The 24543-nt window shown below is 42.0% G+C and overlaps 1 protein-coding gene and 1 long non-coding RNA gene across 2 annotated transcripts in view; one reads left to right on the top strand and one right to left on the bottom strand.

The window, feature by feature from the left end:
* Positions 1-11661: 11661 nt before the first annotated feature.
* The window catches only part of LOC117776052 (bcl-2-like protein 11), a 19036-nt gene continuing 6154 nt past the window's right edge, over positions 11662-24543 (bottom strand). Inside the window, exons 3-4 of the mRNA XM_034609758.1 lie at positions 23245-23366; positions 11662-12588 (exon numbers count right to left, since the gene is read on the bottom strand). Of these exons, the coding sequence (XP_034465649.1) occupies positions 12424-12588; positions 23245-23366 (287 nt within the window). The 3' untranslated portion in view covers positions 11662-12423. The remainder of the gene's footprint in view (positions 12589-23244; positions 23367-24543) is intronic.
* LOC117776065 overlaps positions 18386-24543 on the top strand; it is a 27611-nt gene continuing 21453 nt past the window's right edge. The window contains exon 1 of the long non-coding RNA XR_004616382.1: positions 18386-18398. This is a non-coding gene — a long non-coding RNA (uncharacterized LOC117776065). The remainder of the gene's footprint in view (positions 18399-24543) is intronic.

Below are 24543 nucleotides of genomic sequence, written 5' to 3'. Positions count from 1 at the left end.
ATTATTTATCCTCCAGTGAAGCTGCTCTGACAGGGTACTTTTCACAGGCACTTTCCATAACCTGATGCAACGTTTCTATAAACACTGTTCATATCAAATATCTTGTGGTTAATTTCAGGTTATTTTCATTTTAAAATCTGGTCCACAGCTGGATCTGGTCTTGTTTGCTCTCATGAATCAGCTTTTCCACTGGAGAGGTTTCGGCTCAGCAGTGGTGGGATCAGTGCCAAAGCTGTGCATGGTCCTGGACACATTGTTTGATTCAGATTATGGACTAAATTTGTTTATTTAATGTGTGGTGTAAAAATTAATCATTGTAATCTGATACCAAAGTTGTCAATGCAGCATGGAGGATTAAACGACATTTAAATCCCCTAAATCTTTGAATTACATAGTTAAACTTGAGTAGTTTAACTTGGTTCCAGTTAAACTAACATCACTTTTCTGCCCTGTGATCAGAACCGTAGCCAGAATTTTACAACAAATACTGCAGGTCCACCCAGTGCAACTTACATATATGCACATATATATAAAATTCAGTTTCTGAAAGTAGCCAAATTTAAAAATTGTTGAGTTGAAAATGTTGGACTCTGCCCTTAAAGTATTCAACCTGTGTTGGCACAGGCAACTATAGGCAAAACATGGGCTGCATCCAGTTTCCTGTTTGAATAACAGAAGCTCTTGACTTTCTTCACCTGTAAGTAAATTCTATTTATTTGTAGTAGCTACATGAAAACTATATTTTCAGATTTTGATTTTGATTTGAAAACAGGTTTGAAGACAATCTCTTGAAAAGTGTCCAACACAAGTCATTTAACTTGTCTTTAACCAAAGAGGGATAAGATCTTATGTTGTTTGGGGGAATATCACGAGACAGAGTAACACTGAATCTCACTGTGAGTCACTGAATGACGTGATTGCTCTATTAAACCCCAGCGATTATATGTTGTGTGAGACAAACCTGTCATTAACCCCGAGGGCACGGCAACAGCACCAAACCTCTGCCTCAATATTCTCTACATGGCTCAAAGATTCAGTTTCACGTCTAATGTTGGTTGAGATTTACAATTACAAGCTTTAAGCATTTATAAGCCACAGTTGTGTATTTTGTCAAACGTAAACAGACTTGACTTCCTCCAAACTGAGCGTGCACACTTTTCCCCCGACAGACACACACAGCTTTTGTCACACTTGCATGTCGCTTTAACTGAGACAAAAGAAATAGCACAGAATGTGAAGTGAGAAAGGGAAGATGAGAAGAAGAAGAGGAAGAAGAAGAAGAAGTGGCTTTGTGAACATCATCCATCCGGGGGTTGCAGGAGGAGCCGGAGCCAATCCCAGCTGACATTGGGATTGGGTCCGGCTGTGAGGTGACAGTGCTAACCGCTGCATCACCGTGCCGTGTTTTATAAATGTAGAAAATATAAAACAAAAGTCCAACAGTCCAATCCTCGAATAAAGGAACATTACTGAAGCAGGGGGTGAAGTGTATTAAAGCAAACAAACATACAACAACAAGAAAGAGCAAACTCAGAGATCAGTTCTTGAAATGAATTTTAATTCTGATTGTTTTCATCAAGATTCGCCAATTATTCCCCGGTGAAACGGTAAAAAAGTGGAAAAACGCCCTATTTCTCAATGTTAAAGAAAGTGGAAAATAATTTGCGGATCTGCACCGAAACTTTATGACCTCCTTCCACCAAGTTCCGTGGAAATCTGTGCCGTTGTTTTTGTGTAATCTTGCTTCCAAACAAACAAATGGACAGGGGTCACCAATCGCCTGTATATCAACAATTATTACAAGTTAATTAAGACCACAAACAGAAATCACGACTGCTGTCTTTGTAATTTCAGCTTCTCTGCGGCTGAACCCCTGTTTACACAGACAAACACGACCCGGGGACGGCCAGCGATTTGTAACAACAGCAGAAACCGTGTGTGATTGTAATCCTGTTTTTGCAAAGTAAGAACTTCCTCCCATTTCCTCTTTGTCGAAGAAACAGGATCCTGTGTTGTCATTTCAGCATCAACACATATCGCCTTTCTTCTGTCATTTAAAAAACACGTGGAGGGAGAAAAAGGTTCAGAAACACAACATCAGGCACCGTAAGAGCCCACGATGTTCCTGTCAGAGCTTTGTGTAAATGTGAAGCTCACAGAAATAAAACAAATGTGAAAACTTGTCTCATCCTCAGTTTTATATACGTACATGTTCACTTTTATCCAGTTTTTCTCGAGGGGGTTTCATGGAATTAGAGTTTATACAAGTTTCTCCCTTTAAAACAGTATTAAAACTTTAATCCCACAGTTGTGTCTGATATGAAATCCCTCAGTATCTCACTGAGAGTCAGCTGCCGGCTTCAGGCCGGTGTGAAGTCCTCACGCTGCATTTCCTATTAAGAGGAGCAGGGGTTTGTTGGATGTTGGATGTGTAAACAGGAAGTGAAGTTGAGCATGCGAGCCGCCACAGGAAGTGCATCAGTCACAAACACAATTTATCATTTCCAATAACTCACTTCAGGTTGTTGCCTTTTTACTGTAAGTTACAAGTGTTCAGACACAATGGACACCACTGTTTTGTGGGCAGTGATATTTATATGCAACAATGACCCTGTGCTTTCTCATTGTTCTGTCAGGGTAAAGTTGGTTTGACACCTTTTCATCCGTTCCTCAATAAACTAACAACAGTTTATTAACGACCATTGCAATTATTGTCATGTGTTTTGCTTTCTATACTTTTAATTTGCTATATAAATAAATCTGACTTGAAGTTGATGTGATTCCAGGTTTAACCTTAGATGTTATTTGTTTTTATAGGTCAGATGAAAATAAAAAAAGATTTAACTATTCTTATGACACACACATTTAACAGCAATTACTTTAGTTTCCAAATTGTCCCAAAAGCAAAAACAGCATTTCACACATAGTAAAACATCCAGAGACAGTACTATTTGCAAGACACATTTAATGAGTTCTAATAAACAGTCAAAACTACAGCTTTATGGTATCGGGGGGGGGGGGGGGGGGGGCATTTTGGATTTCGAAGTCAGGGCACCAACCTTCCAAGTCGAAATTCCGACTTGAGGGGGCGCTCCAGCTCCAGCTGCAACTTCTGACTCGGGAGTCGGGTCAAGAAACAAATAAGCATAACATAGTGTGTCAAAGTAATCCTCTGACTTAAGGGCCTGGAAATTTAAAGGCTCATTTATGCTTAATGTATTTGTTGATTTGATAGGGACAGATTAATGAACATTAGTATAAGACACCAATCGTTGGTGGCAAAGTTTGCAAGGATTTGTTAATTTACATCTGCTTGTCAGGTAAAAACAAACAAAAAGAACGTGAGATTACAAGTAACAAAACGAAAAGACGGACAAGAACAGGGTTTGGATTTAGTTCCTTCCTTGTTCCGTACAGGTTAAGTTGGGTGTTGTATTTTAAAATTGGTGCCTGCTTTGGTTTCCTGGGTGTTTTGCATTAACTCCGACAGGTTTTGTCTCGTCCTCATTGACTCATGGCTGCGGTGATTTTTCTCACGGTCTCTTGTGCATATCTGCTTCGTTTGGGCCACTTGAGTTAAATTGCTTGTGTCTTACATTTTACCGCTCTCCTTCACAGCGGTCTGGTTAAGTTGGTCGTGTTTCCCTCGCTGTGGCTCGGTTGTGGTTTGTCTCCTCTTTAGCTCAGATTTGTCGAGTTGACTCTGGAGCTTCTGGCTCGATTTGCCTCGGTGAGTCCAGCGCTGAGCGTCGGCTTTAGCTGCGTCTCTTGCTTCAGTGCGGCTGATGTAACACTGAGCCAAAGCGCTGCAACAGCACGGTGCTGCTCATGGAGATGCTTTGATAAAGACGGGCTCATACACTGTACGTGCATGGACACACACACACACACACACACACACACAGAGGAAAATTCTCCCTGAGAGCCGCGGCCTTTTGAAGAAAAAGAAGAGGAACTGTCTTTTTGCTGCAGCACTAATCAAAGGGACATAGTGTATCATAGGAAGTGCTCGACATTTTAATGAGGGGATGTGAATAAAATGTACCAGGGTCACATGATGTAAGCTTCCGTGTAAAGAAATGTGCCACAGATGAAATACTGCAGGAGAAATGCAAATAACCGGCTGCCCTACAAACAGCTCACTACAGATTTCTCAAGCATTAAGCAACATCTTGTTTTTTTTTTACAGCGTGTGTGTGCATGTGTGTGTTGAGGAGGACGATGTGTGGATTTATCACATTTACACCGAGGTTCTGTCGACGAGGCCCAAGACAGGAAAAGCCCAACTTCCTTAAAATAAACCCCTGCTCTTCACCTAAAGTTTTAACAACTGCTCTTATTTATCTCTCTCTCTTTTACCATATTTTTTACCACAATGCCAAATATATAGCATGACTACACACTGTAGCTGTGTCATCTCATATTGTTTAATGGGTGTAGAACTAGAAAGTTAATTTATGTCACGTTGTGGATTCATACTCATACTGTGCTCATAATGTTGACTTGTCATTAGAGCTATAACTCAAATTTGTCTCGTCTTACTTCAGCTCTCTGTTCCGATTGTTTGGGATTGAATTTGTAAAATCATAGCAGAATGTCAGCAGGTTCCTATTCACATCGACCCAGGAGGTTATGTGTCCCCCCCCCCCCCCCCCGTCTATTCCTTTATTTGTTTGTTTGTCAGCAGGATTACACAAAAACTACTACACAGATTCACGATTTCTTTTAATCACTTTTCTTTAACATTAACTTTTTTTTGGGGGGGGGGGGGGTCTTGATAGGAGGAAATCAAACATATTCAGGAGACTGATCATTTTTGTGTGGAATTTGCTGCAGATCCAAATAGAAATAAAGATCTAGTATAGATTTAAATGTAGCTTCATGGGGGTAGCCTCTTTTTAGGAGCCGTATAGTAGCAGGTTTTGACTTGTAATAGATTACTTGTGCTTTTGACTTAAGCATCGTAATATGTCTTCCAGCTCGGGAGTCTCAAACACACACACACAAAAGACAACAGTTAATAGAGGAAGAGAATAGACTGGAGGTCTCTGACCACAGCATCCTGAATATGTTTTCCTCTTGGCCCCTGACAAAGCAAACACAGCAGACGGAGCCCAGAGAGACACACAGAGAGTCTAAGAGGAAACTACAGTACGTGCACACCTGGTTCCTGCTGTGTTTTACTGAGGTGAGCGCTGCAGCCAAACCACTGAAAACCACAAAGTGCGACCATGTTTAAAAGTGCACCGCGTGTAACCACGTCCCATGTTTTACTGTCAGTGGCATTAACACGTGTCTCTTGTACTTAAACAAACTCCTCTGGTTATTTTGTCAGTGAAGCAGCGTCTTGTCGCACCTCGTTAAATTGTTTTGTGTTAATTGCCCCAAAGTGCGGTCATTTCATTAAGTGCACTTTAATTTAGGAACGTGAAACGTCGAAGAATAAAACAGAAAAATATCTTTACGCTACATTTTGACCCTGTTCCTCTTTACGACAGGACGTCAGGTTGAGTTAATGAAGACACAGATTTGAAGTTGCCTCGGTGTGGAAGCTGTGGCACTGAAGTAAAAACAGGTCAGTTTAATGAGCTATAACCAAAGGAGCTAATTATCTTGCAAAGTGAGAGTTGGTGGATGTTTGTGTGGAGGCTTGTTCAGACAGTCCAGATGATCCCAACCCCATTAGCACAATTAAGCTTTTATAATCACCATATAAACATAAATAAAATATTTATGACAAACTAAAATGTATAATATAAGTGCTCATTAATGTATTTGTCCAAAAACATGTATAGTCTTGTGTTTTTTCCTCTAAATATTTTTCTCCTTGAGACATTTATAAAATATTTGTACGTAATCTAATTCAACACAAGCCAACCTGCTGCATGAAGTAGAAATAGTCGTTTGCCCTCTCACCTTAAAACCACAAAGGGTTAAACAGTTACTTCTCTTTCTCTGCAGATGGAGGAATCCACCCGGCCGGACCGCTGCTCTGACTCATGCACACGTGTGTCAGAATGTGTGCATGCAGGAGGCCTTTTATGTGTGTCTGTGTGTTAATGAGTTGTATGAATGTGTGTGTGTGCATGCGTGGAAGACATATAATCATCTGAGCATGTGTTTGTGCCAAGCTGTGGAAGGCACCGTACTTTCCATGTCCTGCAGATGAGCACGCGCACACACACACGCACGCACACACAAACACACACACACACACACACACACCATAAGAGGACAAGGGAAAGAAAATAACAAGCGAGTCAGCTTCAGACAGTTCAGACAAGTGTAGGAAAAAAACGGTGTCCTCATTTCACCTAAATTAACTTTAATGGCAACAAAGTCCAATGACCTGAGATGAGCTTAAGAGGCTGGTGATGGATCGAGCAGAGAAATGTCTAATTAGTTACGGTTTGTAAACATAACTTGTTTAAGAGGAAATTCTCAGAAAGAAAACTGAGGACGTGCAGTTTTGTGGTTTAGTGCAGAGGTCTTCAACAGGGGGGTCCGCTACCCCTAGGTGGTCCGCGGAGGTACTGCAGGGGGGGGCGGAGGGGGTCGCGAAATTTTTGGTTGATTAGACAATTTTTTATATTTTTTTTTATTTTAAATTTTTTTTCCCAACCAATTTTTTTCCCACGAATTTAAATGTCTTTAAATACACATTAACATGCATCCGACATATTGTGAGGCTGATACGACCCTCTGTCTGAGATATAAAAGGATTAGGACACAATATTAATAGTCTTATAACAATATTCACAATACATGAATACTACACTGAAGTAATTATTCCTCCTTGTCAGTGTAAAATTCTCACTATGCTTCTGTTGCAGCTCTGTGTGGAAACACAAAGAGGGAGGTCATGAATATTTAATGTTATGCAGAAAATATACGATTTAAAAGTCAGTTCTCTGGGGTTTTAAGAAGTCCACGACATTTTATGTAGCTGTATGTAGCTGAGAGAGGTACAACTAGAGAAAGCTACCATTACATTTGTTTTTATTTCAAATATATATGTATTCTATACATTGAATATGTGTTTTGTCACAGAAATCTTAATTTGTAAAGATGCAACAGTGAAAATATTGAAGATAAATAACATCAAGTTAAGCACAATGCCTCAAAATTGTAATTCACTTGCCTCAGTGACTGAACTAAATAATAAAGCACTCATGCACTTTCATGTAAAAAGATGAAAAGGCTTTATTTACAGCATTTAAAAGAAATTAAAACATAATTACAAATATGTTCAGTGTACAATAACAGTACAGAAACCCCCCCCCCCCCCCCCCCCCAAAAAAAACAAATTGCTACATTTGTACTGGGTCATTTGGAGTCATTGAGTTTGTTATATCTGTACACACGAGCTCTAGCAGATGCATTTCTGTACAGCATAGCAGAAGCACGACACACCACAGGCCCGGTTCATATGAGACATCACCAGGCATCACGGGGGGGGGGGATCCGTTCACCAGTGGGTGATCGGATCTCCCTTCCCAGTTCTATATGCAAAGGACAAATGCATTGTTGTTTTAAACCGGCAGCAGGAAACAATGCTCTTCCCGTGCCTGGTCTGTCAGAAAATACCAAAAAGAAAGAAGAAGAAATCGAAACAATACAGACTGGGGCTGTTCATCCGAGCGAAGCAGATCAGCCAAGATCTTTGTCACTTTTATCTCTGTGAGCTTTCTGAAATTTTTAGACGTTGTGAACAAAAACCAGCTTCTGCGAACTTCTGTTTACGCGAAACACGTGAATAAAACAGGCCGTCCTTCAATGTAGCCCCCGAGTGAAAAACATTAAATACAAAAGCTGACTCTCCTCGGAAGGATTCTCCTGTTCCACTGATCCTGAAAAGCTCAGAACAAACAGGAATCCGCAGCACGACTTGTCAAAGCGGCTCCAGCAGTAAAACCATGAACTTCACACTGTGACTGTTTCTGTCCTGTAACGAATACTAAAGTTAGACGGTGAATCAGCACATCAGCAGGTTTCCATATCAGTTTCAAAAGACAGCAATTCATCTTTCGGTTTCCTCCCTGCCATGCTCTCCTCTCGCTCTCCGGCTGTAATACAGTACTTCAAAAATGAGGTCTTAGGTTTCACATGGCACAATATCACGAACATGCAGCAGTCAGCGTCACAGCTGGGGGGGGGGGGGGTTAATATTTGTTCCACAGGAAGACGAGAGTGAGACGTTTGCATTTCCACACAATAAAGAGTAAGGACACAAGAAGTTTAGTTTAAGTTTAACACTTTTAACAGTATAACTTTTTTGTTGGCAACCAATAGAACTGGCTCTACCCGCAATGGCAGCTTCTATGAATGGGAAGTGAATGATTGGGGGGGGGGGGGGGGGGGGGTGTCTTTTTTCAATGTTTTAAAATCAATTCCAGATAAAAATCTCTAAATTTACTAATATGAAATATTATAAATATAAGATACTCCTAAAACCAGTTGACAGCCATGGACAGATTATGAGATGACAGGTTCAAGGACACAGACACGATAAAATACGCCGCCGCTCCATATTAACAGGATCAGGACACAAAGAACCAGTGTTCATGGTCATTTCTCATCTCTTTGTGTTTCCTCGACTCGTCATCATCCTCGGTCTGAATCTCTTTGTGGACGTTTAGCGTCTCTTTGTGGATTGTAGTGGCCATTTGTGATCGTTGTGCACCTCTAGACGATTGATGGACTGCTTTTCCACTAACAAATGATGTTTGTTATTGCCAATCAGATTCTGGGGTTATGCTTTGTGTCTAATCCATCGTTTAAGAATGGCAACGTCATGATTTCTGACCTCAACACTATTTTTCTAGGGGCAGTAACATCAGAGGTGGATCAGTGTGAAGGATTTCTGCATCTGTACAAAAGAAGCTCCTGCTGTGAACTTCATCCACAGAAAATAATCAGCTATATCTTCACTTGATGCATTGCAGGAAGTTTGATGAATGAAATGAAAATGAAGCTTCGAAGCTGAGCAGCTGATTTAACCATTAAAACATGTGATTACAGATCTCAGGGGATGTTTAATGAGAGTTTAAGAAACGATGAAAGTCAGATCACATTTAATCTGTTATGAATTGGTGTTGACAGAATTGTGCAAACATCCAAGATGACTCATGGACTTTGGTTATTGAATGTTTTACAACAAACGTCCGCTGCTGCTGTGATTTGCTGCTGGTCTGGATGACCTCACAGGGAGCGATACAAATTTGTTTTGGACGCATTAATTCAACACACGTAACACAAATAACAACCGACACTTTCGTTTGAATCGGATTAAGTCCGACTGAGGAGTAAAGCTTTTAAATGCATTAAGTGGGATTCCTGAAAAATCTCCTTATTCAGATCTCGGTCAAATTGCTTTAAAGGACGTTTCAGTGACGCCGGTTGATCTCGCCAAACATAAAACAAATTGCATTTCCATTTTTATTCCAGTCAAACTGCGGCTGACGTGATTTTGTGATTAACTGATACAGATCAAAACAACAGAATATTTCACTGGTACCATCAACAACAGCCCAAACCCCCCCCCCCGGTAGTTTTACATAAATCTCTTTGGTCACTTTCACACTTGCATCACTGGACATTTAAGGCTCATTTATGCTCAACGTTTGACACGGAAAACGGACGGAGGCTTCTGTCTGAACTCTGCGGAAACTTTCCAAATATGAACGAAACAGTCAAAACAGCAGTACCGGCGGGAATCGTGGGGGGGGGGGAAGTGTAGCCAATAGTTCATGCAAGAGGATAACGTGAGTGAGAAATTTCGACAGTGACGGAACTTTACAAGTTGGTAAGAAACCACATTTGTCATGTGGCCATCGACAAATTCGCAGTGCCCTCTAGTGGCTATTACCATTTCAATGCAACAGACCCGTGGAAGCACGTGAACAGTGACGGTTACAGCGTTTGAAAGCGTCGTATCTCCTAACGTACGTGAACGCAGCATAAATGAGTCTTTAAAATACGTTTGTTCTCAAGGACAGTGGAGATCACAATAAAGATTAACACTTTATCTCAAGTGTTTGATTTTAAAAGTCGGCTTCCTCACCTACGTGAAAGAGACAAAACGTACGATCTCTTGATGACATAAGGTGCTTAGGTCAAATTTCTCTTGCATAAGTCTAGTTCAGGACAATGACACATTTTAAACGGCATTTCATATTTTGGATTTATGCATTCAAGGGCTTTCACACTTTCCCAAGCTGTTTATTGAATCAGCTGTAACTCCTAACACGCATTTTAGTAATCAGGAGCCAAGACCTTAAAAAAAAAAAAAAAAAATTTAAATTCTCCATGACTGATATCTTTTCATATATACAAAGACAAAACAAAAAGTATTATCAGTGTTTGTTGTTACTGTTAGATAACCAGTCAGCAACAAAACCCTCTTTGACTCTGTTATCCAGTGTTTGGTTTCTGTCCAGAAATCTCTCTCGTGAGTGTTTAATGACCTGGCAGGCGTGATGAGACTTGGCCTGCGTCGGAATCGCTGTGCTAATAAACGGATAACATGACCTTGTCAACAAACCAGTACACGCTACGCTCAGTGGAGCCACTAATGACAAATCCAGAGGCTGAGACTAAGAACAGCAACAGGACTGGTTCGATCACTTATTGCGGAAGAAGATGTTAAAACGATGTCAAATGAAGGTTTGTAAAACGCAGAGGGGCCGGAGATGAGTAAACGTGACACAATTAAACGCTTTAAAGGATTTAAATGGTTTAAAATATCATCGCTGTATTAATGAGTGAACTAATCTTTTCTTGGTTTGGATAATCAAGGTGCTAAATCTTTGTTTTGACGCCAAATACAACCAGAGCAAAGAAAGTGAAGCCTCTGAATGTTTGTTTGGGACTTTGTACGAATCAATAAACACACATTGTATCTGGTGATGAAAGTGGTTTGGAAATTCTTAGAAATCTTCTCAGTCTTTTAGACTTCGGGGGGGGGGGGGGGGGGGGGGGGGGGGGGGGGGGGGGGGGGGGGGTCATGTGCCAAATGGCTCTAGTGGTTTCAGAAACAGGGGCTCGTCTGTGCAGAGGAAGACTGGTATCAGATACTCTACGGTTGGTATTTACAAAGGAACTGCTCGTGATGTCTGTTGTGCACGAAATGCTGGTGAATGAGTCGTGAAGTGTTCATGAAATACATTGATAAAACTATTCATGTATCAATTTTCCCAACTGTGCATGTTCAGAAAACTCATTTCACGAAATCTGCTTTCTCAATTCATGTACCTTTGAAGGAATAAAAAAAATCGAGATTAGGTAAAATATTTACAGTAGCAGGAGCCACTGTAGCTAAAACTTAACCTTGGGTGTTAAAATATGACACAAAACATTAAAATGGACGTTATATCATTAATGCAGATTATCAAGCATTCAAACATTTCATTTTTGGGGAAAGATGGTTAATATTAACATGTACTGATCAGTCCAGGGTTTGTTTGTTTGCCCTTATTTAGTTATTTACTGTACCAAATATCGTTTTTTGAAAGAAAAACCTCAGCTGCTGATCATGAATATTCTCGAAGCATAACGCTGGATTTCGTAAACAGCATGAATACCATTCTGAACACAGAAAACATTTAAATTCCAACCTCTCCTTTCCGTGGAATATTAATCTAGTCTGAACAGGAGTTTTGCTGCAAAATTCTGCAAAACATGGTGTTTTATGTGAGACAATACATTTCCTGGGGCTGAAAACACTGATTAACAGTTGACAGTGCGAGCATAACACAATATTTAATGGTAGCTAAAAGTGAAATGGCACAGTTGTTGTCGAAAAAACACTGTGATTGAGATGTTGGATATAAAAAAGCTTTGGCCCAGTTGGTTCCCACACAGGTCACAAGTCTGTCTCATCCTGGATACCTATGTGACGAGGAGTTTTTCCCTAACTAAAACTTTGCCAGGGGAATGTTCAGTTAACCGGACCCACGTTCTTTAACAACCCAGGGTCTGCAGAGTTGATCTCCCAGTGAACACATAATCTCTGTACAAAAAGAAGCTTAAAGTAAGATACAAAAAAAAAAAAAAAAGAAGAAAGGAAACTGTACAAGGCACTGTTGAATGTTCGCAGGCGTCGTTTTGCAGAGAGGCATATTTAGATGACATGAGGAGAGGAGTGCAAATTCCAGGCTCTTTGGTAGCATCGCGAGGGCTCAGAGAGCGTGAAGGAAAAACACAGGCGCAACATCAAAAATACAGGCGTTACAGAGTTCCATAAAAGGTGTTCATACGTAATCTCCGTTAAAATTAAAAGTCTCCCTCCTCAGTTGAAACAGAAAAGCACGGAGAGTAAAAAAAATCAAGTCACCCACATTGCAAAGGAAGATTTAAGATGCGATAGATCCAAAAACACAAATATATTCAGAAAAATGCTACGTCCGCTGGGTTTTCCAGAGGCTAAACCTGAGAGTGGTCCTGGAGGTTCGTGCTGCCCTGCATGTAGATTAGCCGTCCGACCACGAGGAGCAGGAGGCCCATGCACAGCAGCAGAGTGGGCCCCTGCTGGACTTGCGGCAGCTGGTTCGGATGGATGACAACATGCCTGCGTCCGCCTGCCGCCCCCTGCAACACAAGGAAGAGAGAAAACACCAGATACAGCATTAACGAGAGAAATAAACAACATCTGCACCAAAAATTTATCGCATCTTTCCACCAAGATTCATGGAAATCGGTCCAGTAGCTTTAGCGTAATTTTGCTTACAAACCATCCAACCGACAAACAAATGTTTATTCTTTTATTATATTCTAATGGACATCTACAGGACGGCTTCAAACAGAGTTTAGATAAAGTTATCTTATCTTCTTTGGCAAACGTAACACTGATTACGATTTGAAGTGTTGGCTCCTGTGGCCGAACGGTACATTTCCCAAAGTATTTATGTGGTTAATTGGTAAAAAAAAAAGTACTTTGAAAGTTCTCAAACGTCAGCTGAGACATTTCATGCAAAACATCCACGGGTTTAAATCCTGCTCATGTTCATCAATCATTTGCATGGCGTGTTCTGAGCGGGTTGTGACATACCATCAAATGTTCAGGTAAACACTGTGGGGTAGCAGAGGATCCCTTGATGATTTAAAATCAAAGGACACACGCATGCATACTGTGTGTTTACGTCCACAGGAAGCAGGTAAGTACAGTTTTCAACATTCTGCCGCAACTCTCTGCGTCTCCAGGTGTGTCCCAATGCATATGTTGTGTGTTTATCTGCATGCGTTGTGTGCTGCTACAGGGCGTCCGATATTTGACCGCACGACAGTTACAGCTTCTACGTTAACAAGCTTAACTCAAGAGAGAGTGCCCATTAATGCAAAGGGTATATGTATCTTTAAAATAACCTAAAATGTTTCATGGGGCCAAAAGCATTTACGTTTTTTAATGAAGAGTAAAATAACAGGAGGAAGAAACGCTGTTTAATGAAAGGTGTTGTAGCTGCTGGAGCGGTGTGGTCTAATAATGTTTGAAATTTAAAAAGGTGTACGTCAGTAATTTTGCGTTTCACATCCATAAAGAAGAAGCTGCACATTTCTCAAGGTCTCAAAAACATTGGATCCTACACTTCTTATATTGTAGCTGTGAAATATTTGATGTGTGATCAGCAACAGGCTGATCTCAAGGTGACCTTTGTGTTAAAATGTCTGACAAGGGACATAGGAGAAATGACACTGGATCTATAGCAACACATTCACGATCAACGAGAGACGAGTTTAGAGAAAGCTGTCGATCCGAGTCTGGTTTGATTCACGCTGGATTGTTCGAGGTCTGATTAGGAACATCCAGCAACAAGATCAAATCCTGACTCTTGTGTTCTCGTCCTCTGGTTTTTTCTTCCATGACACATTTCATCGTCTTCAAGTAGAGAATTGAATCAATGACTTAAACAAGCGTTTTCTTTTATTCTTACTATCCCTGCAGTCGACAGCCTGGTGCTTGAGCCTCGGACCGTCACTCCAGCACCTGTCGACGAAGGAGAAAGGACATTTCCCCTGGATGGATGCCCACCAGGAAAACAACTCATTTCAAGCCCAAGTTACTTCACATATTCTCACTATTGATTCCAGTTCAAGCGGAGGATTCTTCTCATTTAATTGAAAAACCGGCCCAGTTGGCCGCCAGCAGAAGTCTGCCGCTGTCCGCTGAGAAATCTGTGTGAATGTGAAGCTTATAAAAAAAAGATCCTCCCTCAGCTGCTGTTTGCTCGGCTAATAAATAAAACTTTATAACACTCAGACCGAAGCGTTTACAAGAATAACTTTGGCATTTACAAGAGTAGGAATCAGTTTTTTTCCCGGTGGGAGATGATGTCCTGCTTTGGCATGAAGCCCTTCACATACACACCAGCCGGATGGACTGTACAATACCATCCAGACATTGGCGCAGAATAAGCCCCGGGGCGAGACTGCACTCTGAAAAACAGGATCTTTATGGATGAGAGAGAGACAGAGAGAGAGAGGGAGGGAGGGAGGGAGGGAGGGATATCAAAGCTGTGTGGTTTGGTGGTTTGATTCGAGAAGCGAGCCAGAAGCCACAGAAACCTCTAATGCCGGAGGAGGAAACAGGTGAGGGGAAGACTCAACCCTGTGTTGAATCATTGTGTGATTCAAATTGTGCTTCGGACTCACAAAGTCCCACAAACAGGTCAGAGCTGACCAGGGAACTGCCAGAAGACTGATTTAAACCAGACTTGACTCTGGTTTCCTGCACAGAACAGCTTTAACAAGCCGACCAGATTCATGGCCACACCAGTCATGAGCATGTTTTCACCAAACTCATCTCTCAAACCACTACTGGATAAATTGCCATGACAGGTTCTGACATTCATGTTCCCCCTCTGGGAAAATAATACTTTGGTGATCGCTTGACTTCTCATCAAGCGGCATTATCAGTTCAAAAGTTCAATTTGTTCATTAATGACCAAATACCTGCAAACTAATGACAGTTGTGTACAGTTAACAAGGTAAATAAATCATTATCATAACAGTTTCCACACACGCCCCGGGCACAGGACAGCTGGCTTTATTAGCTTTTTATTTTTAGGGTTAGAGTTTTAAATGAAATCCACCATAAAAAGTAAACTACCCATTTTTTCTGCCAACTAAAAAATTGGCACAAATACTGTATATTTCTGGAAAAACACTTAATTCTGGTTTGGATGTGCGTTTATTTTATTCTTCTTTTATAAGATTTCCTCTCCGGTAATGATTACCGTATGAACTTTCTGACTCTGATCAACGTTTGAGGAGACACCGATGTAGGAAGTAGCTGAGCGAGCAGCAGAGACTAATTTCTCTGCGGCCAAAAAACTGAGCCTTTATTTTCCCTGAATGTCGTCAAGGGAGTTGTGTTTGGCAGCGACGTGAAGAGCAAACTCTCCAAACACTGAATTGTGTGGATTTGGTTTCATCCCTGCGACCTGCACTTCTGCCATTTTCATAAATCACAGCTCATGTGGGTGCAGAAGTAGTAAAAACACATTAATTCAACCTCCCTCTTTCAGTTTGGCAGCAAACGAGCTCCGGAGTTTGTTGTTGGAATCCCTGATTTGCACTTTGTCTTCGTATTGAGAAGAAAAGTTTCAGTGACTTTTCAACAGGAATAAAGAGTTTGTCTTCATTCATTTATTTTCTCAGATAACATCACTTCTGGCCCTGAAGAGACGTGATCGTACTTTTTATGTTGTGAAAACAGTGACGTTATTATTAATGTGAGTTTTCTCTCACAGCAGCGTTAGCATCATATTGCACGTTATGGACTTGTTTCTCCTCGAAGCGGCTTCGGGAGACAGACTCAAGGTTTGTGGTTTTGGAAGTTGGCAGCGTGTCGGTGCTCTTTCCTCACCTCATGAACCGCCGTAATGATCTGATCTGTCAAGATGGTCTGCAGTAAAAATAAATGAGGGAAGGGAGTCGGGACCACACTGGCAAAACCATACGAGTCTCAAGATACTAAGCAAACTGACTGAAAGCTTGTTTCACTATTACATCTTCAATTTGTTGAAGGATTGATGTCTAGATAGCTATCATTTGACACCTGTTATTATTAAACATTTGTAAATTATTGCAAAGAGCGTGGATTTTTAAACTCCATCATATCCATTACAACCACAGTCTGAGCGTTACTGGACCAGCTGGGATTCACAGCAGTTAGATATGTTACAATTCCAGATAAGGACGAGCACAAAACACATCTGTTAACCGTGTTGATGTCCTTCATCATTATATTCTGGTAAAAGATAAATGGACAGATTTGATCCATCGCTTATCAAGTCTTAAACTAAAGGCGCTTTACACCACACTTTTCTATAGGGACTCTTTGGGGTGATTTAAGGTCACTTCAGTGAGCGTACAGTGGCAAGCTGCTCTTCCTCCTGAGGCACAGCTGCATGCCCGTCCACAGTTGTGGTTGTGACTCATATTTGACACCTCCTGCTAATGAAAGTGCAGGAGAAACTATGAATTGTGAGAGAACCGGAGGATGTGGTGCAGCTGGGACGTTCGTGGTTGAACAAAACTGATGCATTTACATGTGATCAGCACTAAGTAGTGTGTCAAACCAGATCAGGGGCCATCAGATCATCGTCCTACACTTCCACTTGAGGACTGATATCACTCTCATGTCTGTGCTCGATCCTGAAGGCTGTTATCTTAGATTAAGATAAAGTAAAGGAAAACAACCGGCCTTACTCTGCCCAAAGTTTAAACAAATAAAGCTACCAGCTCCACCTAAACTCATAAACTAGTGTGTCGTATTTTGTTTAAATCACAAGCAGCGATGCCAAAAGGGTTACGGTAAACCAAGTGTTCTGGGAACACAAATAATTGCCTGGGATTAAAAACACCACAGGCAGATAAGGGGGCTGGTCTGTTATTTGGGTGATTGGTTGTATTTCACAGTTGGGATGAGAGGTTTGATTTCACTGCAATGAGGAGCAGATGTACGGCTCAGCTGACAAACTGCAGCCCGAGAGTCTGACACGAAGCCAGAACCTGCCTCACCAAACACTCTGGATCTTCAACCTTGTACCTACGGATTACAGAAAAGGAAAACAAACACACACACACACACACACACACACACATACACACACACACACACACAGAGACACACACTTGTGGCTCCTCTAATAGTTTCCTCATTTGAACTCTTACCTCACATAACCCCTATCATCATCTGAAAATAGAAAACCTGCTGCCACAAACCATTTTCCTACTGTCACTTCAACTCCACGGGCAGTAGTCCATCTCTCGTGTACACACACACACACACACAAACACACACACACACACACACACACAGAGTGATAGTGTAGTACATGCACTTACACAAATCTACGACACAAGAGAAACCCAAGCAGGGCGTCATCCACATGAACTAACTAGATAACTCATGTAGCACACAACCAGTGAGTCGTTGTGTCGGCGAACCAATGAAGCAACCACACAACCTTTCATTCAGAGATGATACAACCACTAACTGCATGTTGTAATTACTACAGATTGTTTAAACACATTTTCCAAACCACACACTGTTTTAGGCTTTTAAAACCGTATATTGGCAGCCATTGGTTTCCATTCGTTTAAGATTAAACATGAAGGTCCTATAAAACAAGTGTATCGATCCATGGCAATAAAAAATAACCATTTTACATCAGTAAACTGTGTATTAAATTCAGCTGAAAGTGCAATTTCAAAAGTCGTCTGGGGCGAGGAGTTCAAATGTTGGTAGGAAGCTCCAACACCAGAGATTTGCATTCCTGCACGACAACGAAGATCAAAGAAAATGATCAAAGAAAAAAGAAATTGATTAATAAAAATGGATGACTGATTTGTCAGGTCCAGAGGGCCTGCATTTCCCATCAGCTCTTCAATGAATGCATCATCTTTTCAAATGAATCTGTGATTTAAGTGGCACCTCGATGAATTACCTCATTATCTCAAGTGTCTGTAGGTTCATTTGTAGTGAAGTGAAGGATGGAGAGCTTTTCAAAATGACAACATCCACCTTCCCTCTCACATATTTGCCATATTTTTTCCATTTGTGTTTGGAAACTGCTGCTGTTTCTGCTCCGAGACTTTGGGGAAAAGACACATTTGTGATACAGAGGATTCAAAATTTCTGAGCTGGGTTTGTTTCTCGTCTTCTTGTCTCTTTCTTTTCACAGTGGAAACATTGAGTCAGCCCGTTCCAAGAAGCTCATGTGACTTTGTTTGGTTACCACAGCTTACTATGCTGCCGCCCCAAAAATAGCTCACAAAGGCACGAGCACACACACAAGTTTGCACAGCTATCATTGTTAGGACAAGGCATTGACTTCCATTCATTGTGGACAGCCAAACGAAAACAGTTTCCCTCAACCTTAACCGGGACCTCAGAGGTGACTTTGTACTTCTATCTTAGTGACACTCGTGTTTACATGTAAACATCAGTTTACACATTTACACATCCACACGTCCATCCCTGTCTCCTGTCATGGTTATGTTTTGTGGAGGGATGGTGTCGGCGTGAAGGACGGACCCGTTACATTCTGACAGATCAAGGGTCAGATTTATGACAAATAAATTGTGGCATCGCTTCATTTATTTCTGTTCTAACTAGGTGATCATGTGTAGTTTTTCTTCAGACTTGGTGTGACAGACACTCAGCCGAGCGTCATGTTTTAAAATGCAAACAAGGAGCTTCTTGCATGGAAAGTGAAGGAGCGATAAACTGTCTCTCTCCCGCTCTTTGTCTTTCACGTACATTCGATCACACACAAACAAAAACACGAGCAGCCAGTGACAACTGACCGGTCCACAGTGTTCCTCAGTGTTATTTCTGTCTCCAGGACAAAGGGTTTTACCTCACAGTCAAAGAGTGTGTGTTGGAGTTTGTTTGAGTGTGTGTGTGTGTGTGTTTTGGCAGGATAATTAGACCTTGTGCTTTGCTCTCTGAGAGTTGTTTAACCATAGGGCTGAGCCATAATGGATCTACACTGTCACGGACACTAGACTGTCACACCACATGCACACAGGCATGTACGTGCGCACGCACACACATGCTCTCACACACACACACCACTGAGCAGGTTTACAGATGTTTGAAAACAAACACGCACACATAATCACGCACATATTGTGTAAATGTTTAACTGAGAGAGAACGACAGAGAGAGAGAGAGGCTGGACTAAATGAGGACAAAGGAGAGCGAGTCAGAGGGAAGACGACTGAAAAACAAATGATTACTCATCATTATATCAGTGGATAAACCCATTTTCATGAAAATGAATCACTTCAATACTGTTTCCGTGTAAAGGTCACTCTTATACAAGTGGTTTGCTAATTTCTCAGGCAATAAAAAGCGTGCGAGCTGTTTGTGTGTGAATGTATCTTAGGTAGCGTGAGTCATTTCATAGCCTGAGGTGATGCAGCTCTGCGTCCTGGCAGACGCCTTCAGGCGATCGCACTGAATAAAGCTCTTTTGTCAACACTGGCAGCTCCGTGTTTAACTGTGCTGCGATGAACAGTTGGTGATAATGTGAGAACTTGTCAGAAAGTGCCCTCTAAGCCCCGGGATAAATTTACTGTTAATACAAAACAAATCTTATGTCACAATATTATAATTTATATGAGAAAGGCCAAGTCCGGAGAATATCCGTGCCCAATTGTCGGCTGAAGACATTAGGACCATGGCGGCGCTAAAGGAGCAAATTTCATGGCAACAGTTTAAGACATTTGAGTGAAAAAGGAAACAATCTAACTGTGGAGCTGGAAGAAAAGTCAGGACAACACCAAAGTCAGTGTGATTCGTCTTCTGTGGACCAGGAATGTTATGAAGCAGAATTTCACAGCAGCCTGTGCCATAAAAACAAAGCTTCACTCTAAATGTGCAGGTTTTCAGAGAAGGTTGGATCATGGGTCCACGCTCCAGGCCGAGGTTTTCAGGGGCAGCTACACCATCGCCATGAAGTCACCCCACGGCCAGATATGATTCAAGATGATTCATCCATCCTGCTGGGCCTGTTTCACGACAGCGTGAAGAACACGGCATTGTTGAGAACTTTTTCAACAAGGCTGTAAAACCCTGCTGGTTACTCGTCTGTTTGTTCAAACTGTTCTCAGGGGATTTTGCATAGTGAAGGGCAGCGAGTTGGACTGAAGCCTGCTATGCAAAGGACAAGCCGGATCAGATTGAATCGTGGATGTTTTTAAGCATGGAAGAGATCGGAGGATGATCAGAGCATTTCCTGTCCTCATACACAACCGCACATAAACCTGATGATTTGTTTTTACTCGCTGGCAAGACGGTAGAAAGTGAAGAAAGACTTTCCCTATCCTCCTGGGATCGTAGGCTGAATCCACACTTGATAACAACGCTTTGCATTGACCGCTGAGCCGAGTCATCGCTTCAACCCAACAGGAAGCTCATGGTGCGTCACTATTTCCAAACGTCTGCACGTCTGCCGGTCGAGACTAAAAAATCTTTTCAGTTTACACCGATCAAAAACTCTGGAGTTGTGTGTGCGAGAGTGTAGCAATGCTTTTTAAAATAAAATGTATTAATGCGGATGCAGCCTTAAGACTCAATCAGTGCAGTGGTGTCAAAGTGTTTTGCCCCCCACTGCTTTAGCCTTTTGTTTAGCAGGGGGATGATTGTTCAATCTCAGCAGAACAAATGACACTGAACGTATTCTTTCATCTTGTGTTCGTCTCCGTGTGATGACTAAGTGTCTGATTCAAATGTGAAAAACCTGAAAATCGTCTTGTGTTGTTGGAGCTGCGTGAACTCATCGGCACTCCGGCCCGAGCACTTCACAGAAACACCTGGTGAGAGAACAGGGAACAAGCCTCCACGTTCCTCTTTTCTCTGCCTCCTCATTGTTCTGCAGCTTGTGCAAACACACTTTCTGGATTATTATTACCCGAGGTCACACAGGCCTCACCACCAAGACACACTCACTCCTCTCTCTCTCTCTTTCCGTCTTCCCAGGCAGTGAGGCGAGGTGTTGAGTCAAACTACCTTCCCCATGAGTCACTTTTTGGCTCGTTTTGTGATCCAGCTCCTGGGATTTTCCACACAAATGAAAGGATGTACATTCTTCCTGATGTCAGTGAACCCTCTGACCTTTACACATAACGGTCAGAGGGGGTTGATGGTATATCTGAAGGTGCATGAAGCAGCTAAACGCAGGATTTGATCAACACCAGAACCTGAACGATGGCTGCATAACCCAGCTCCATTGGTTTGAGAGCAACATGAAACCATAAGCACTTAAATAATATCCCTTCTGGGGTTTTGTGGGTCTTTGGTTGGGGAGTGTGTGTGTTTGGGGGGAAAACGAGCACGTTTCTGTCTTATTCAACAGCTCAGCTTTACAGCCATTAAGCTTTTGACACTGAGGGAGAATTCGAGGCTTCTTACTGGGTCCTGTCATGCTTTTTGTTGACTTTCATTTTTTAATCCATTTCTGTGATGAGATTAGAGTGAACTCAACCCAGCACTGAGTTTCCCCCCCCGGCTTCCCTACGCTCCAGTCTGCCCCTTGATAGAGTAAATAGAGCTGTGATGATGCAACCTGCAGAAATGTTGCCAGGGAAACAGAAGCCAGGAGGAAACAAACTCCGACTACAGCGACGCAACTTTGCAACACACCCGCTCGGACTGAAAGGTTCATATTCCCTGGGATAATGAGATTATTTCTTCAGTCAAGCAACCGTCAGACTGATGTAACTGTCACTTCCTGTCATAATCAGAGCTGATTGACTGAGCTGGATAAACTCACTCCGCTTTCAAAATATTCACGTCACACGCTCAAATCACTGTTTCACAATCGAGCTGCACAGATAGAAAAAAAATTATAATTCAAATTTAGAAAAGTGTCAGTAAAATGCTCCCAAAACCTGCTTTCACACATGAACTCCAGAAAATTGGGTCTGGACTTTGCCTTTCACACATGGTCATTATCACCAAAAGCTCTTGATTCTCGTCGTCCTTCCAAGGTGACGTCTTCGTTGGCGTCTCCTACGTGTCCTCTGTTTTTCCTCCAGAGTCATTTGTCTTCTTCTAGTTTTGCATCTGTCGCGTGTTAGAAACGTCATCGACACGCCCAATGAATGGAATTTTTTTTCTGGCATTTTCCTGCTTCCTGCAGAAAACACAGCATCTTTGATGTCCAACAAATGTCGAACTAGATTTTCCAAATGTTCTACAACAGTTGCTCGCTTGAATTCATCTTTCTTCGGGCCGTAGTTGTGTCTTTGTCAAACAATCCACAATGTTTAACAAGTCATGTCGCACACAAAAAAAACCCAAACCTGCTTGGTAAACACATTGCTCCACAGCGCTACTAGTGGTGAAAACCTCCACTCCCCAACTGTGGCTCTACTGGCGTCTCCATCTTTTAATTGGTGCGAGTCGTTAAAGTGGAAAATGATTTGCATTTCCTGCCTAATTAATTTAACCCAGTAACAACACATAACTCTCCTGTGCCAATAAAGAGCCCAACCGTCAGAAACACCTCCGGATAATCAGCTCCTCGTTCCGAGAGCCAAGAAGTAAATCAGCCAAATTACAGCTGCCGAGGCTGAACAAACAGGCTCCACTTTTGTAATGAGAGCAGTCAATGAGCTGCTGTGGGTCTCGCCACATTTAAACACCCAATTTGTTTGTTTAAGTTTCTTCCCCTGATGCTGGTAACTACCTGAGGGCTTCGTGGAGCAGAACGAAGCTGCTTTCCCCCGTCTGGGCTCAACAAGTCGTTCTTCTGCTGTCCAGGGGCCGTTTCTTTGTATCACACGTCTGTTTTCTTTCTTTTTTCAACTGCAGCAGTTACTCTGGCGTCTGGATTTTCTGCAACGTCGGGCGCAGCTCTGCTTGTTTATTTTCTGATCAGGAGTCCATTCGTTTTTCTCACAGTGGAAATAACCAGCTGAGCATTTTCCTAATCTTCAGCAGCTTCATGCTTCGTATGACAGCCACACAGCCTCTGTCTTGAACTGACTTTGCCTTTAATTTACTTCCTGTACTGCAGCGGATTGATAAACCCTGGTTAATCAATTACAACAAGCTAATCTCAATAATACCAAGAACACACAAATTAATTCTCTGTTTGCAAATCACTATCTCAGTCTGTCTGCAAGTCAGCACTTTGCTGCAGAGCTCTGCAGAAAGTGGTCGCACAAGGTTGGTCTATGTACCTTCACACCCACACACACACACACACACACACAGACACACACACTGACCCTTAGCAGGAGGTGTCTGTTATAATCATCTCCAATTCGTCGGAGCTCCTGTCCGACTGCCTCCTCCTGCATCTCCTCTGCTGCGTCTCGTTGCAGCATGCTAGAGGGGCTGGGAGAGCTTCCTGAAACAGAGGAGAAAACAAAAGGTTGCTAAAACGGTCACACACTTCATGTATCGCATGTGGAAATGTGACTTGTAACATGAACAGAAACGAAGAGGGGGGACAAGTCTCTGTGGATGTAAACACTGCTCCTCAACAACTGTGCCCACGACTTTAAAGTCTCACACAGTTCAAGTGAGATCGGTCGATTCGTCGTTTGATTTTGAATCTTGTGACGAACAGTAAAGAAAAGGACCGAAACCTAAACCTCCACATGGGACTTTCTTTTGAGCAACACGTGATAAGCATTTCAAGCTTTTCCTGCCAACACGTGTAAACAGTGCACTGGTGACAGGGTCGTCAGGAGAATCCTTATCAAGTCGAATAAAAGCAGACGAGCAGAGTGTGATTCAGAAAGTGGTTCACAGCATCGGAGACTTTTTTCTTTGTTTTAGCCCAGTTGAGTTTATTTGATGTTAGAAAAAGATGCACAGTCACAATGAAAACAAGATAAAACCCACGGAAGAGATGTTAATCAGAGCAGGTGGGTTAAAAACAACAGACACACACATCCTTATGAAACTTTATTACAACAATTAGTTGTGAATTCAGACTTAAATAGGAGAATATGGAGCAGAACATAACAAAATATATATCAGTCACAATATTTCATGTGTACGTGTCTAAATGTCATCATGACAAAGATGGTGAGAAATATCAGTCTGCGTGTGAGCAAACATACAGAATATGTGGGTGTGTGTGTGTGAATGTGTGTTTTCGTGGTTAATCTGTTATAGTCTCAGCCTGAACTACACTATGACTATGAAAGGTTCTGACCTGTCACCGATCTCCGCTTATGACTCATACGCGCCGTTATGAAACTTACACTTAATATTTCTTACATCCTCTAACACTGTAGACGCTGATATAGTAAAGAGGCTGCGTCCTGATCAATGGATCAGGACGCAGCCACACAGATAAATGAGGAAGAAGAAGGAGACATGCCTGGACATGACAGTGGGATATAATCCAGAGCTACACGCTGGTAATCCATCAATTTAAAACTATATGACTTCACTTCAGTAGTATTTAGAAGCAGGTTGGAGCAGATTAAGCCGTCAGGTGACAGTGATGCCGTTTGAATAAGTCATCCAACTCGCTTCAGGGCACAAATGTTTAGAGAGAAGGATGAGGCTGA

This window comes from Hippoglossus hippoglossus, chromosome 15, assembly GCF_009819705.1.
Source record: "Hippoglossus hippoglossus isolate fHipHip1 chromosome 15, fHipHip1.pri, whole genome shotgun sequence".
Lineage (NCBI taxonomy): Eukaryota > Metazoa > Chordata > Actinopteri > Pleuronectiformes > Pleuronectidae > Hippoglossus > Hippoglossus hippoglossus.
This window is presented reverse-complemented; position numbering and strand designations above follow the sequence as displayed.